Source organism: Adiantum capillus-veneris, chromosome 27, assembly GCF_014529385.1.
Source record: "Adiantum capillus-veneris isolate H3 chromosome 27, ASM1452938v2, whole genome shotgun sequence".
Taxonomy (NCBI): Eukaryota; Viridiplantae; Streptophyta; class Polypodiopsida; order Polypodiales; family Pteridaceae; genus Adiantum; species Adiantum capillus-veneris.
Genome location: NC_140957.1, coordinates 110261994 through 110279212, shown reverse-complemented (window position 1 = coordinate 110279212; position 17219 = coordinate 110261994). Strand labels below are relative to the sequence as shown.

The window sequence follows — 17219 nt, the reverse complement described above, 5'->3', positions numbered from 1 at the left end:
GATTTCGAAAATGAGATGGCTCTGATGCCAGATGAAGGGGAGGAGCCAGGAGCACAGCAGAAGAGGAATACGCACGCCTACACTCACACACACACCACCATAGCCATACACACAGGTTGGAGGGGGAGAGCCAACACATATTGTGTGCCCCCTTTCTTTCTTCTCTACCTTATACACTAAGACACAATACACATTGTACTTAATGTTAGTGGCTCACACAAGTGTATAGCTGTACACTTAGGGTTAGTAGCATTTAGTGATGGGCGGTTGGCCACATGGCCATTAAACCTAACAAGTATGTGCTGGAAAAGCTAACCCTGTTGCAGATGCGTTAAGTCGCAAAGGACAGATCCTAGCTCGAGTCAAGATCCACAGTTTCTCTTCAGGGTGCATCTTTTGACAGCATGAAGAACCAGTATGCGGATTCCGAGTTTGATAAGCACTGGTTGCAGACTCTTGCTTCCCAACAGCCAAGCAACTATCTCATTCGTGATGGTTTGTTGTACTTTCGTCAACGTCTATGTGTGTTGCCCTCTCTCAGGACAACCATATTGCATGATGCACATGACTCTCACGGGTGGACACAGGGAAATGAACACCACTTTGGAAAAAATAGAAAGATTCTTTTATTGGCCTAAAATGCAAAAAGATGTGTTTCGTTATGTCACACAGTGCACTATTTGTCAAAAGGTAAAAGCTCCTCGGGGTAAATAGCAAGGCCTCTTGCTTCCGCTGCCTTTTCCTGATGACCCTTTTTAGGATATTTACATGGATTTTGTGACTAACCTTCCACCTAGTTTGCATTCAAGGAACACTCAATGTTTGATAATTGTTGATTGTTTCACCAAGTTTTGCATGTTGATTCCTTGTAAGGCCACAGTCACCGCACAAGATGTAGCACGATTGTTCATCAAGCATTGGTACTCTCTGTGGTTTGCCAAAATCGATTGTTTCAGATAGCGATGTTAAGTTCATGTCCGATTTTTGGCGCGCACTCTTTGAAAATATTGGTACTAAGTTGAATTTTTCATCGTCTTTCCATCCACAGTCAGATAGTCAGAGAGAGATTTACAATCAGTTGGCTTTTGATGTTTTAAAGTCATATGTGCATGATCAACAGTCTCATTGGGAGCTTTATCTCCCATTGGTTCATGTATTTTGAATGACTCTTTTTCCTCTGCCATTGGTCGATCTCCGTATGAGGCAGCTTTTGGTCGTCCGTTCCAGTCACTTTTGACTCACTCGGTCACTCAAATGCTTGATGCCAATGTTGAAAGTCAATCGTTGGATGAGATTTCTGAGAGTGTGAAGCTTCGGCTAAGCAAGGCTCAGGACTCTTACTCATGACAGGCCAACAAGCATGGTCAGGATGTTTTGATCAAGGAAGGGGATTGGGTGTATTTAAGAATCATGAAGCACGTCTTGAGCAAGTTGGAAAGAAGTGTCCAAAGTTGTCTTTTAGAATGTATGGTCCATTTCCTGTCGTTAAAAAGATAAATGAGGTTTCAATGAAATTGCAATTGCCTAACTCATGGTCAATGCACAACGTTTTCCATGTTTCTTGGTTGAAAGTGTTTGAGGCAACACCTCCAAAGGACATTTCAAAAGAAGAAGAACCAGAGATCATCGATGAAGCTGAAGTCATGGAGCCGGAGCATGTGTTGTTGCATCGGTTTCGCCAAGGTTCAAAGAAGCAAGTGAGACAGTACGTTTTGAAGTTAAAGGATCGAGGAACCCACTAAGTAGTGTGGGTTGATGAAAAGTTTTTCAAAGATATCTCGAAATGTTGGCAGCCTACAAGGAAGCCACGCAGATCGGTACCAGTACCTCACTTTAAAAAGGAGGGGATGTCACGTGCACATCTAACCCTATGTGCATGTGGACAAGTTACTTCATGACAACGATTCAATCAGCCTAGCTTAGGCAGTGTTCTGACACTTTTGTGAGTCTGTTCGCAGACGGTGTATGTCCAGACACTTAGAGTAGATGCATATCCTCTGGTTGCACACAACATGATCATCAGATTACAGTCAATAGCCATCATGAGCATTTTTACAGTGCACAGATCCGTTTTCCCTATTTCAGTCATTTTTCACTTATTATCAATACGTGACTTTGTTGGAAAACTGGGAAGGGCAATTTGACCAAGTAGGTATATAAGAAAAGCTAGCGCTAGTGTTTTCTGGCAGAAGACACAGCAGAGACCACAAGTTTGACAGTGCACCTTCTGAGCAAGACTCCCCCCCGGGCGGAACACCTAGCGTTCTCAACCATCAATAACAGCCTGACGTTTTCACCAACTACAGATCAGCCCCAGCGTTTTGCACCTTGCAGATCAGCCTGGCGATTGCAGATCCCCTAGCGTTTTTGCAGCAAATATTGTCACAAGACGGACACCACATGCCAATAGAAAAGAATAGACTCAACAGACTTTTAGTACTTCAATAAAGAAATACCGAAAGGGGCGCCTAAGTTAGGGGCCAATCTGGTGTCGGTCTACTTATACAGGTGCAATCTAGCAGCCTGTATCCCTCTCCCCTTTGTTGTGTCTTGAAAGTACAGGTAAAATAGACGACTAATAATGGGTGAAAGCTAAATCAAGGTTTAAAGTAAAGTCTACCGCCCTTTTTGGATTATACAGGCCGGTTTCAGACTGAACCTTGCTGTGGTGTAGCTTTTCCATGGACACATAGGGTTGGGATGTGTCACGTGACATCAAAGCACTCCAAGATTCGGAGAGCTACCTCTTACTTTAAGAGGAATGCTCGTACTTGGTGGTCCACGCTTCGTTTAAACAAGACTGCGCCAGTTAAATGGCTGAAATTTAAGAAGCTTTTTATTTCTTCTTGGTTAACGCAAGAATATGAATGACCAAGAAAGACACAATCAATGCTTATTGTGAAAGATTCTGGAGCTCTTTTCTACCCGCCTCTTCATTCAAGAAGATCTCGTTCAGAGAACAGATTGAGCGGTTTACCTTGGGTCTACCTACACAGATTCGAGATCACTGCTTGGAATAGAAGTCAGCTTCTATTTAGAAGTTGTTGAGTCATGCGAAGCGGGGCTTTGCCATTCACTCTGGCAGTTTGACCTACCCCACAGATAAGGCCATGACACAACGAGCCGAACAAACTTCTGGGAATGAAAGTAGAAAGAAAAAGAGCAACCCAGAGAAAAAGGATGCACGACCCAAGCTTACTCTTGAGAAGAGAGCTCGCTTCATCAGAGAAGGGAAGTGCTTTGGATGCGGGGAACATGGACATATCTCCGCAGTGCCCTAAAAAGGCACAGAAAGAACAGAATGATAAAGACGACGTCAGGCCTAAGAGTTCGAGAGCAACTGAGAAAAGGCAGATAGAAAAACAGAACTGGTACCACATGGCGTGGGACCTGCACCGAATCTAATGAATGGAAGTACAAACTTTGCCGCTTTTGGAGCAAAGTGAAGGATCAAGAAGCTCTTTTGAAGGAGCCAAGGCCAACTTCTTTTCACTTGGAATTGGCAGCTCGATTTGGAATTACGCCAGACAGACTGACGCCACAGGCGGAGGTAGTTCGACTGGCACCCGGATGGGATGTTGCCATTACACCGAGCATTGGCAAACTTCGTTTGCAATGACAGGGGTGTTCTGGACACGCAAGTGACGTTCTACTCAGGATCCCTTGGTACCACAAGAACTACGCCGTGGTTGACTACCGGGCCGAGAAAGCGACTTTGATAAATGAACGGCTTAGAGATTGTACTTGATGAACTTCAGTTTCTTACTCATTCTTTTGGGAGAGAACTGAACGATGGATAAAGGTGGAATATGTTTTGACCTCAACAAAAGAACGCCAAGATTTTTCTCCACGCTCATGCCGATTGCTTTTTAAAGGGCCTGAAGATCATACCATTGATCTCATATCTCGAAGCACGTCACCGAACCGGCCACGTTACCATGAGAGCCGAGCAAAGAATGAAGAGATTATGAACCAAGTGAAAGACCTCTTGGAAAAGGGTCTTGTCCAGCCTAGTACTTCACCGTATTGCTCTCCAGTGTTGTTGGTTTTGAAGAAAGACGGATCTTGGAGAATGGGCATCGATTATAGAGCTCTCAACAAAATCACCATAAAGAATAGATTTTCGATTCCTAGGATCGATGATATACTCGACAGATTACAGGGATCCTCGTGCTTTAGCAGGATTGACTTGAAGAGTGGATATCATCAGATCAGGATAGCGCAGGGAGACGTCTACAAGACAGCTTTTCGGACGACTTTTGGGTTTTTGGTGATGCCTTTTGGCTTAACCAATGCTCCTGCAACATTTAACCGGATGATGGATAGGATTTTTCGAGAGTACAGGCTATTTGTTGGCACTTTCTTTGACGACATCATTGTTTTCTCCAAGAATGAGCCAGAACACAGAGATCATCTGCTTCAGGTCTTTCAGGCATTACGAGATCACAAGTTAGTGATTAATGCAAAGATAAGTAAAATTTTCCTACCAGAGATACATTTTTTTGGACACATTGTGTCAGCAGCAACAGGAGTGCAAATGGAGGCCAAGATAGAGACTATCCGTAATTGGCCCGACTTGAGGAATGTCCATGAAGTTAGAAGCTTCTTGGGACTGTGTTCTTACTAAAGGCGGTTCGTAACGAAAGTTGCAGAGGTTGCTTCCCCTTTGCATATCTTGACACAGAAAGGAGTACCTTTCTCGTGGGGATCCACAGAGGTGACTGCCTTTCAGACCTTGAAAGAGAAATTGACTACACGACCTGTTTTGACTTTGTCCGACTTGCAGAAGTCATTTGAAGTATATTGTGATACTTGTGGTCGTAGTCTGGGTGCGGTCTTGATGCAAGAAGGCCATGTCATGGCTTACGAGAGCCGTTTGTTCTCTAGGCCGGAGATGACAGCACAGATTTATGAGAAAGAGCTTTTGGCGGTTATCCATGCTCTTACTCAGTGGCGGCATTACCTACTCGGAGCGGATTTCACTGTCTTCACAGACCATCAGAGTTTACGCTACTTCTTGTCACAGAAGCAGCTTTCTGAAAAGCAGATGCGGTGGGCGAACATCTTGTCACAGTTCCACTTCCTGATTGTCCATGTGCAGGGACAGAAGAATGTGGTGGCAGATGCTTTGTCTCGGAAACCGTTGGTTCTAGCTATTTCCGCGATACATCATAGGAGCTTCGAGGATATGGTCGATCAGTATGCCACAGATACAGATTTTGCAGATATTTTCACACGGCTACGGGATGGGGAGACAGTATCTGGATACTCCCTTCGGGAAGGCTACATGATGAGAAAGACAATGTTGTGCGTTACACAGCCGTTGAGGGATAAGGTTATGACTGAATGCCACTGTCCACCTTTTACGGGTCACCGCGGCATTGCTACCACCATGAAAGGGGTAGAGAGATACTTCTTTTGGCCGTGACTCAAAAAGGACGTGGAAGAGTTGTGCGCAGTATGCCAAAAGGTCAAGTTTGACAGGCATAAGACAAAGGGTTGTTACACCCTTTTACCCATACCCACCCGCCCCTGGGAAAGTATTGAAATGGATTTCATTTTTGATCTCCCGATTACACAGAATGATCACGATGATTTTCCGATTACATGGCACGTCTGAGACGATTGTCTCCAACAGAGACCCCAGATTTATGAGTTTGTTTTGGAAGGCAATTTGGGAGAACATTGGCACGCGGTTGCAGTTCTCGTCATCGTTCCACTTGCAGACTGACGCGCAATCTGAGATTGCCAATTCAGTGGTTTCAGATTTATTGAAGTCTTGTATCTCGGATCAGAAGACTCAATGGGAAAAGAACTTACCTTTGGTGGAATTTGCCTACAATAACACGATACACTCTTCGACGGGGAAGACGCCATGTGAGATTGTTGAAAGTGCTGCGAAGGTTCCATCCTTCCTGAGCACGAAAGATTAGATATTTGAAGCGGATGAATATTCGTGAGATTTGGATACGGCTTTTGCCAAGGTTCGCGAGACTTTGCAGGAGTCTCAAGAACGACAGAAAAAGGCAACGGATCGCCATGGTCACGACTTGAAATTGAAGGAGGATGATTGGGTGCTCTTACGTTTTGAGAAGGCACGCCTATGAAAGAAAAAGGGAAAGGAGAGGCTTTTTCCAAAGCTTAGTATGCGATACTACGGACCTTTCCACATCACTGACAAGATAAATGATGTCTCCTTCCAATTGAAACTGCCAGATACTTGGAGAATTCACACTGCATTGCATGTGAGTCTCTTGAAACCTGTTAAGGGTGATGTGCCTGATGATGGGGAGCCTGATGAGCAACCCGAAGTGGAAGAAAACGAGGAGATCCTTGTTCCTGAACAGATTTTGGCACATAATGAACGAAGAAAGGTAAAGTCCGAAGGCGGTTCTTGGTTAAGTTCAAGAACTTTCCTGCATTTGATGCGAGGTGGATGGAGGAGGAGAACCTAGCAGATACTCCTCGGATTGTGAAACTTTACCTCGATGTTTTGGTTTAGCATAGTCTACTCCAAACGGAACCCAGAATTCAGCTTGGCCGGAGATCTGGTGCAGTGGGATGCACAAGAGGGGAGTCACTCCGCTCCCTTGTCCACAGATGCCTCGATTTTGATACTAAAGTCACTAATGTCTCTTTGAGCTTCAGGGATACTGAGAGCTGACAGTATTCTGTTGGATGACTTTATGAAATGGAATTCCTGATAATGATACTGATTTGTTCTTGACTTCTTGTGAGTGCAGGAACTGATAGCCGAAATGACTGCAACATTTTGGTCTGATTGATCTCGAATAGACATGGTTGCAATAGGGGTTAGTCAATCGGACATCGTTGAGGTCCCGATTGGACCTAGATGTGATTGCTAGCTACATTGCCGATAAATCATGGTCTAAGATCCAAATGAATGTCGAATGTCATGTGATGTCCTGTGATGTCTGGTGATGTCGTGTGATGTGATTGTCGATTTTGTACGTGTGCTAGATGTGTGTTCCTAGTACGTAGGTACTAACAGTCAATGTCTGCTAAGACGGTTTATGGCTTTTGTCGGTTTTGCAGGCGTAATCGCGGTCGATTACAATGTTTTCAAGAGGGGGGTATGTCACAAAGTGATGACGTTGCGGATAGCAGCAACCCTAATTTCTGCCAAAAACCCTAAAATTCCTGCAAACCCTAATTCCTGCCAGAAACCCTAATTTTCGAAAATCGCGAAGGCTGAAAAAAAAAATTTTAAAATGATAAGCGACGCGAATTTCGCTTTTGAAGAGAATGCTTTTTTTTAACAAAAAAAGGGAGAACTTGAGAGAGAAGAGCTTTTGAGCTCTTATGCTTTTTATTTTAAAAGCTTTTGGGGCTCTGCTTTTGGGCATCCCTTGTACCTTTAAATATGTGGAGAGGGCTTCACTTCTCAGAGCATCTGGACGCAGAGTCTGAGAGTGAAACCCTAGCCACACTCTTGTACTTTGATCTGATTAATATAAAAAGAAATACCGAAAGGAGCGCCAGTCTTTGGGGCCAATATCTCTAGGCACGGAACTCCGCCGGGCCAGTGCAAATCTATTGTGATCTGTGAATTGTTTTGAAGTGGTTATTTGGTGTTGTCGCGATTGATTCTTGACTTGAAGTGTCCAAGTCTGTTACAGGGGTCATCCCAATAGACAAGGATAAGACACAGCGCTTCTGTCACCGCAACCTTGAGAGCTGCGAAAGCCTCAATGGCTGCCTCGGGTAAATCCACGCACTGTCGGCGAGTCTCGACCCCTTTCAAAACATTTGTCATAGGTGCGGCAATGCGTGCAAAATTCTCTATGTGCAAATTATATGCTTGACATAACCCAAGAAAAGAACGCACATCATATGCAGTTTTGGGCAAATCCCAATAACGTACATGTTCCACTTTTGAGGGGTCTAGCTTGACGCATTCTGCAGAAATGATATACCCAGATAAGTAACTTCAGTGAGAAAAACTAAGATTTCTTAGCTGCAATGTTCAGCTGACACTCATCCAAACGGGCTAGTACCCTTTCTACATCCTTTTCATGTTGTTCCCACGATGCAAAAAAATTGAGAATATCATTAAGAAAGATAAACACACATACACCAACCATATCATCAAAACGGCCTACCATGAGACGGTTAAATGTACCCACAGCACCTGTCAATCCAAAAGGCATCACAACATACTCCCATTGCCGTCGCTCCGTGCGAAAGGCGGTCTTGTAGATGTCGCCTTTGAATACCCTTACCTGATGGTATTCCCTTTTGAGATTGACCTTACTGAAAACCTTTGGCCCATTGAGCCTATCAAGGTTCAAGGATATACTCAATGCGAGGCATCAGAAACTTGTTCTTGACTGTCACCTTGTTCAATGCCCTGTAATCAACACACAAACGAGACGAACCATCCTTCTTGTGGACAAACAAAATAGGAGCAACAAAAGGACTTACACTAAGACGTATGAATCCTCTAGCCACCAACTCCGTGAGTTGCCGCTCTAACTCTTCTTCATGTGTCTTGTTCAAACGGTAGGGAGCCTTACTGACAGGCTATGCCCCCTCTGTAAGCTCGATGCGATGGTTCTCCGCGTGGAAGATCATTCTGCAAAAAGAGATGCTTAAACTTGGTAAACAAAGATGAATACTTGTCTGGAGCCCAAATGCTCTGGGTAACTGGAGAGGCATAAATGAATGCCGCTTGTGCTCCTCATCGTAATTCACGCTTTACCTGCACGTGAGAAATGAGAGACAAAGAATGCAGAACCTCCTCAGCACGAATGATCATGGGAGAGTCACTCTTGACATTTAATGTGAGAGTTGTCCTCCCAATCAATGAGAGGGTTATACAGAAAGCAGCTTGTTGAACTGTAACCAACACATCAGGGCACTCTTGCGTGATGAGAGAGTCCATACCGGGAGCGAAGCCAGACACCTCGAGAGGAGATGTCTGACTAACATCTAGGTGGGCTCTCTCTACAAGAGGCACGAATCACATCATGCATACTGTTGAATCAAACAATATGACAAAACGCTGACCCTTCACATAACCATAACACTTCATGAGAGACTCATTAATGTGTGTGTCAGAGACATGAGAAGATTCAGCTTGGTTCATTAGAGTGCTTGTGGTTGTTGCGGGTGCCTTAGGTTCTTTAGGTGGGCTGTCTTAGGACAAGCCGCTTTAATGTGACCCTTGACATGACATTGATAACAACGACCTTCCTTAGCATAAATGACTTGTTCTTCGGCCGTTATGTATCCTCCTATAATTCCCTTTGCGGCTTTTTCATTAGGGGTTAGCTTAGGTTTAGCAGGTGTTTTAGCTTTACCCTTAGATTCATTGTTAGAGTTCTTTTTCGAATGGCTAGAAGAGTTACCATTCTTACCATTCTGAGGGTTCTGAGAAGTCTGAGAAGTACTTTGAAACGACTTGTTCTCCTTAGGCTTTCCCTTGTTGTGCTTCATCTCTTCGGAGAGAGCAATTGCTACCGCCTTGTTGAGATCCGCGGGGTCGAAGACTTCTACATCAAACTTGATATATTCGTCAAACCCAAAAAGGAAAGCCTCTTTGCGCTCATCATCCGATTTGCGTAATTGGGTGCCAAGTTGCAAAACGCGGTTAGAAAAAGACATGACTGGCATACCATTCTGCTTGAGATTACGCCAATCTTCTTTCAACCGCGCTAGGTACTGAGGAGCCATAAACCGCGCCTTGAGCTTGTCTTGGAAGTCGGCACAATTGAAGGAAAGGGACGCGTCTCCGTCGGCTTCCTCTAGGTGCACGGTCAACTGTGCCTCTTGCCATGGGTGGTACCAATTAATGGCATCATCGGCAAGATACATGGCAGCCGTTAAAACCTTGCTATTCCCCGTCTTCTTAGTTGTCGCAAAATAAGCATTAAATTGATGCAACCAAGAATGAATAACACTAGCATCCATCTTACCGTCATACTTACTGAATGTAACTTCTCGATGACGGGGTTGTTGGAATCCGAATCTCGGCTTGCGCCACTCGATGAACCACCACCGTCTTTAACCGACACAGGTTTCGAGGTGAGTACTTGTAGGACCAACTCTTGCATGCCTTGGTCTCTCTGCGCCTCACGCTCTAACTCCAAGACCGCTCGTCTGTCTTCAGCCGCTACTCGTTGGGCTTCGCGTGCTTGCTCACGCTCAAGCTCAATAGTTGCCTTTCTTTCTTCGGCCACCAAGCGCACTTGCTCACGCTCCAAGGCTACTCTTTTCTCTTCGGCCGCCAAGCGCGCTTGCTCGCGCTCACGCTCCAAGGCTGCCCTTTACTCTTCGGCCGCCAAGTGCGCTTGCTCGCGCTCACGCTCCAAGGCTGCTTTTCTTTCTTCGCGTTCACGATCCAATTCTGCTTTTCTTTCTTCGCGTTGATTGCCTTTCTTTCTTTGCGCTCGCGCTCCAAGGCAGCGCGTTGCGCCTCTTGTTGTAACATCATGTCCATCATCGTCTTGACCAAAGCCTCCATAGGATTTGGTGCAATCCTTGGCGTAGATGGGGAGGGGGGAGAGTCGGAAAAACCTCTTGGTGGGGAAAATTCTTCTTCGCCACTTCCATGCTTATCATCTCCATGCGAAGTATCCATTCCGCTTCAGGTCATGACCATACACTGAAGTCTTCGGTTCTTAAGTTCACGAGGAACTTGCATTCTTGTGATTCTTGGGTTCTTAGGTTCTTGAGGTTCCTATTTTGCTTGCAATCTGTGTTAGAGAAGGATCTTCTCTTACACAAGCTCTTCTCTTTCCTGCGGGCGCACCCCTTAGCGGCCTTGCGCTCACACCAAGGTTGCGTTTTCCCACCTCACATCGATTGGCCGGCTGCTAAGTGCATGGTTCTCTCTCAATTAGTGAAAAGAGGCACACAGGGAGGCTGCACAAGCCCTCCTTTCTTGGGTTTCCTCTCACTCTTCAAAAACACGATTAGGAATCGACACACCCAAGGGGACTTGGGTTACGTGCGATCGCAACAAGCAAAAAAAAAATCTTGTGGTTCTTTCCTTCAGTGATACAAATCAATGCCAAAGCTCTGATACCAATGTAAGGTGCAACAGATATGAATATTGAACTTTGCTCAAGATGAGTGCTCCGAACTGTGCTCAAGGGTTCCTTTTAATTACGGAAGGGAGAGCCTTCCGTTCCTTTAGTGAGAGCGCGCAAATGATCACAAACAAAGTGGTAAACATTGTGAATGAAGGTGTTGAGACTGAGAGATAGAGAGAGAAGAATACGACACCAGAATGTTGTCAAACCCTCCTCCGAAGGCCCCACTCTCTACGGCGAGAGCGGTCTACTATTGATTGCACAAATCTCTACAATGCAATGGACTTGCCGACGATGAGGACGGCGACGAGACGGGCTGAAATCTGCAAATCTTGTATATGCTGAATTCTGACTCTATGTCGCGACGACGACGTGCTGAAAACACAGATGCTGAAATCTGCAAATAGCAGGCTGAATCTGCAAACGCTGGCTGATTTGACCGTGCGGCGAGAATCTGCTGCGGAAAGGTGAGATCTGCGAGGTTTAGGGGCTATGGTACGGAGGCTAACTGCTGAAAATGTAAAACGCTAGTGCAATGAGGCTGAATTGTCACCGGAAATTGCAAACGCTAGGGGATCTGCAATCGCCAGGCTGATCTGCAAGTTACAAAACTCTGGGGCTGATCTGCAATTGGTGAAAACGCCAGGCTGTTCTTGATGGTTGAAAACGCTAGGTGTTCCGCCGGGGGGGGGGGGGGGGGTTCTTGCTGAGAAGGTGCACTGTCAAACTTGTGGTCTCTGCTGTCTCTTCTACCAGAAAACACTAGCGCTAGCTTTTCTTATATACCTGCTTGGTCAAATTGTCCTACCCAGTTTCCCAACAAATTCACTTATTAATAATAAGTGGAAAATGGCTAAAATAGGGAAAAAGGATCTGTGCACTGTAAAAAATGCTCATGATGGCTACTGATTGTAATCCGATGATCATGTTGTATGCAACCAGAGATATGCATCTACTCTAAGTGTCTGGACATGCACGGTCTGCGAACAGACTCACAAAAGTGCCAGAACACTTCCTAAGCTAGGCTGATTGAACCCTTATCATGAAGTAGCTTGTCCACATGCACATAGGGTTAGATATGCACGTGACACACACACACACACACATGTCACAGAGTAGTAGGGACCAAGAGATGGGATGGTCCCCCCAATAAGAGTATCTTTATTACTGGGGGAATTCATCATACAAGCACATGAATTGGACATATTCCCACGTTCCATTCTAGATCTCGGTCTTGGAGCTAGGACGCCAATCTCAAGGCGAGACCCTAACCTTTGGAACCATTGTCCCTTGCTCAGAATCCTCAAGAATCAAGCCTCTCATCTCTAGAACTCACTATCCAGTCTCAGGCTATTCGGACTGTGTACCAAAGTCCTCTTCACTAGGAATCTTAGCATCAACTCTTCTATCTTAAACATGAAGTATCTCCTTAGGAATCTCTATACCTTGATCTCCACTCCAAAGTCTACCACTCTCAGATCTATGGATCCACTCCCGAGTCCCAATCTTAGGGTGCAAAACCTTTTGGGCTGATTTGGCTTTGATTTCACGAAGCACTTTTCTCCTGCAGAGACTCGTGTCTTCGTCTACTCCTACTCCCTTGTGAGAAGGGAGAACATCTGCAAACTAAATCATCTAAACATGAAAAGCATCACCTATGCAGACTCAAAACTCAAAAAGCAACTCCTTGGAAGAGAACTCTATGTAGAGGACCTTCCCTTCCAAATCCACATATGAACGGTGTGCTCTCGGGTTCCTTCTCGCACAAGAACCCTCTACCATGTTTATGGGCTGAAAACAGAGAAAATAAGTGATTTATCACAATGGAAATAACCTCTGAAGGTACATCTTCGTGATGAAACTCGTCACCTTCCCTTCCAAATCCACATAGGAACGGTGTGCTCTCGGGTTCCTTCTCGTAGATCAGCCCCATCTACCACATTTATGGGCTGAAACCAGAGAAAATAAGCAATTTATCGCAATGGACAAAACCTACGTTATGGAACTTGTCTATTCGGTCATGGCATCATCTGATACACTTGGGGCAGCCATAGGGGTCATCGACATCATAGTCTTTGGGGCTGAAATCTGCAGCAGCATGGAGTCTTTGGTGCCTTTCTCTTCTGCTACTGATGCCCAGAATTGGGGGCACTAGGTTGCTCTTTTAGGTGTTGGTACACGGAAGAAACAGCCGGCCACCCTGGGATCCCTTTCTTCCAGTACACTGTTCGACGGGGGCGTCACATACTGGCAACACGGAGAGAGGCTCGTCCTGCTGCAGCACTTCATTGGCAGGAGGAGGGTCTCACAGCTGAGTTCTTGTCAGGCTTTTGGGAGCGGACGTGGGACTCTAATAAATAGCCGAGGCGAGTCACTTTGTTCCTAAAGGCAGAGCGTCAGAAGGCCATTACCCCTTCTGAAGTAAGTGGCTAGTGCCTAAAGATTTTTCTTTATTCAGTTTCCCAAATGGTTTAATTATGATCGGATGGCTATCACCCCTTCTGATCCAAATGTCAAATTAAAAGTCTCTTTTCTTTGTACCACATTTTAATTTCATTTTTTTAAGAAGTTTTTTTGGAAGTATGAAGTATCCAAGTTAATCATATTTGAAAAAGATGTCATCTCGATCTTAACCGAGTAGAAATAACCCCACTTTTTTATTAGCAATAAAGGCATCAAAAGGCCATTACCCCTTTTAAAGCAAGTGGTTTGAAAAAATATTTTTCCAAGTAAACACTTGTTAGGCCCACCAACTTGCTAGGTCCAAGTATATAGTGAAATGGTTAGCACCGGCTCAATATCATAGTTTAGTTTAGTTGAGATTAGATTAGTTCACAGCAGGGCAACCACTACCAAATCTGGCAATTATAAATGAGTGGTTTGATTCAAGATGTTCTACATTCATGATCCTAACTATTCAGCTAAAAAATGATTTCAACCATTCAGTGAGGCAAGACCATAAAGTCTATTGCAAGCCAGTTAAAAGGCAACCCAATTCACGAGCGGTAAGGCCTCAAGTAATCTCCTATTCCTATATGCATAGTACTCTTTTCATGCCCCAAACATTCTCAGGTAAAAGTATTACTCCAAAGCACTACAAATCCATAAGTCAAAACTATATTCATTGATTATGGTATCATGACAAAAGGTTATATCGAGGGCTAACTCTAGGCAAGTCAAAATAACCCGCGAATGCTTCCAAAAAAACCAGATGCATAGATTACAACTAAATACAGTGAATGTGGTACCCAAAACTTCTAAGCTAGACCGAGGAAGCATTCCAAGCCGGTCAACCATAGTAAAAAGTAGTTTGTAGAAAAGCAACCAGAATATAAGCTAGAGTAGCTACCAAATTGGGTTGGCAAACCAGCTATTCACAAGAAGTAGTTAAAGTCAAAACCAATTTAAACCTTAATGTTATCAATATATACACCCGGGTTTTATTTAACCAAGGCCAAAAAGACAAATCAAACAAAAGCTATGAGCTACAAAATCTCCATAGTATGAACACAGCAAAGCTAGTAAAGCTTCTCCATAATCACAAAAGCTCCAAGTTTGAGGAACCCAGAGAATCGACTATACATAATAAAGACGCCGCAAATTTTCTCATTCACTTCAAATGAGCAGAAAAAACAATATCATCCATAAGGTATGCCAACCAATATTCATTAGTTCAAGCATCACTACAAGCGACGCAAAACCCACATCAGTAAAATTGTATGCCAAAAATCACCGTAAAAACCAACAGGTATTGAAAAGTCTTGTGCAGAGGTAGTGAATTGACACTGCTCTAAGTTATAGCAGAGAAACCATTATTGTAAACCAAAAAAGTCAAGAGCAGTTAGTAATTTCTAGAGTCCCTCGGTAATAACACTCAGATTTGAGCAGAATACTGAGTCACGGCCCAGATCAGTAAGCCCAATAACATCAGTCGTAGCCATAGTAATCACAGAGGTAAGAAATGCTCTTAAAATCCATAACGTTTTGGTTTTTGTAAAATTCCGAAAAGAATAGTATAAATAGACCATTTTCCACAAAAAGATGTCCGGTGTTCCATGTTTATCCAGATTAGGACAGCAAACAACAAGCAGAGCTCAAACCAGGTATGAGACAAAGTTTGGCCATGACAGCATTATCAGAGGTAGGTACTGGTTGAGCCACTACAGAAAATACCTCCACTCAGCCAAATAACCAGCTGCAGTGTTTTTCAACCAGCTTTGAGTTAAAGTTGACGATGTAATGCCCCAGCAAAGAAAGCAGAGCACTCTTCACATTTATATTCACAAACGTTTTGCAAGGCAAAGTTGACAGAGTTGCGCCATAGTAAGCACAGCGATCAGTATTCGCAAGGCTGAGTGTTCAGATCATCTGCTTATAGTAATTTCTTCACAAAAAAATCAAAATCAAGAAAAATTTAGAACACCTTTTATCCTTTAACTTATCATGTCTCGGATCATCAAGACCAATTAGTTCAAACATGATTTTTGGGGCCATTAGGTATAATTTTCAGAAAGAAGTTAACAGGTTACGGCCACATGATTCATTATCACAGTGAATACTTTAATCATCCAATATATGTAAAGCCTCAATAGTTTAATAGTCTTTAAGATGATAATGAGAGAGCACTTGAAAATGAGCACGTATTTCCACAAAGACCATGGCAACAGAGTTGTTCATCCACAAAGCCAGCACTCCGACCATCATTCAACATACCATCAAACATATTCATTCAAACAATGTTGCAGAGCTTTCATCAGTATCAAGATGTACACCCTCTATCACATTCCATTCATAGTATTGCAAAGTACAAGAAGTATTGCAAGGCTAGTGAGAGCAACAAAGAACCCTCACCTGTTTAAGTAGGTTGCATGGCTGCAGGCAGTTTCCAACATTTGTCATCGATTTTTGCATTGAGAATAGCCATGCACAGCTACAAAATCTCCACCAAATCTTGGCATGTACAAGGTGAAGCCTAACATCGGTACACGGGTACAGGATGCTCAATTTTGTGTGTGTGTGTGTGTGTGTGTGTGTGTGTGTGTGTGTGTATTATATATACATATATATACATACATATATACACACAGGTATTTATTCCTTTAGTACCAGATAATTCAAAGATGTATATCTTTGAAGTGCGTCTACATATGGAAAAGGATGAGCCCATGGGAGAAGGCTCTACTAGTGCTCCACCCATTCCACCAACTCCCAAGTTTGTGCAAGGTATCAGAAAGGTACGTGGAGAATCTTATCGCAGACGCTTTTTTCTAGACATCGAGTGCTAGCACAGCCGTGTGGGTACCGGTTGTAGGTGCAGCTGTTGTGGTTGAGGTTGAGAGTTTGTTTTTTGTTGTAAGCAGTATTTCTCTTACTTCACCCCACCGTAGAGAGTTAAAAGTGCGCTCTTTAACCTGAGATCAGCTTCCCATTTGAGCAATGCTTCTTGGTTTGCAAGAAGCTCTTCCCTTTAATAAAGCTCTTTTTCTTTTTGAAGTAATGCATCATAAAAGAAAAAAATGGGGTTCTTGGATGTTGATGCCATGACTGAGAGATCGTCATAATCTGAACTTGATGAAGAGGAGGATTCTCTTACTGGTGGTAGATCATAGACAGATTTAGCTTTGACTTTTCCACTTGCCAGATTATTGATGATGATATGCGTCTCATAGCTAGACAGTTATCTGCTTGAATTAGGTTTGCAGCTTCGACTTGGATGGCCGCATTAGTTAGATGAAACTCATTAACATATACATTTGGCCATTCATGTTAAAGAATGTATACTAAATCTAGTGTAGGATAGCCATATAGTAATCCATTTCCTTCCATCTGAATTTGAGGTATCCATTGTCGAATGTAATAGGCTGCAATTGGTCCAGAATATCATTGCCAATGATCATATCATAGCTTGGTTGAAAACAGAGACAGGCAAAGATAGGGATTCTGGCTTTTCCAAGCATTAGCCATATTTTAGCCTAATATTTTATCGGCTCTTCTGTCTTGTTAGCACATATGATGAGAAAGGGTTCTTCTAGCTTTTCCCAAAAATTCTCAGAGACGAACCTTTCGTTGAGGAGTGTTAAGTTGGCTCCTGTATCCAATATAGCATTGAGGAAATTCTGAAATTTAGTATTCAGGATTATAGTACTGGAGACTCCTTTAATG

General features: G+C 43.7%; 1 protein-coding gene across 4 annotated transcripts in view; it reads right to left on the bottom strand.

The window, feature by feature from the left end:
• LOC147422561 (uncharacterized) overlaps positions 1-17219 on the bottom strand; it is an 86343-nt gene that overhangs the window by 37401 nt on the left and 31723 nt on the right. For 2 of the 4 annotated variants that reach the window (XM_086503154.1, XM_086503152.1), the window contains one exon: positions 15909-16029. The exons of 1 other annotated variant lie outside the window; for it this stretch is intronic. In XM_086503154.1, coding sequence (XP_086359280.1) covers positions 15909-15949 — 41 coding nt within the window. In that variant the 5' untranslated portion in view covers positions 15950-16029. The remainder of the gene's footprint in view (positions 1-15908; positions 16030-17219) is intronic. One more of the 4 variants, XM_086503153.1, reaches the window with a different exon arrangement.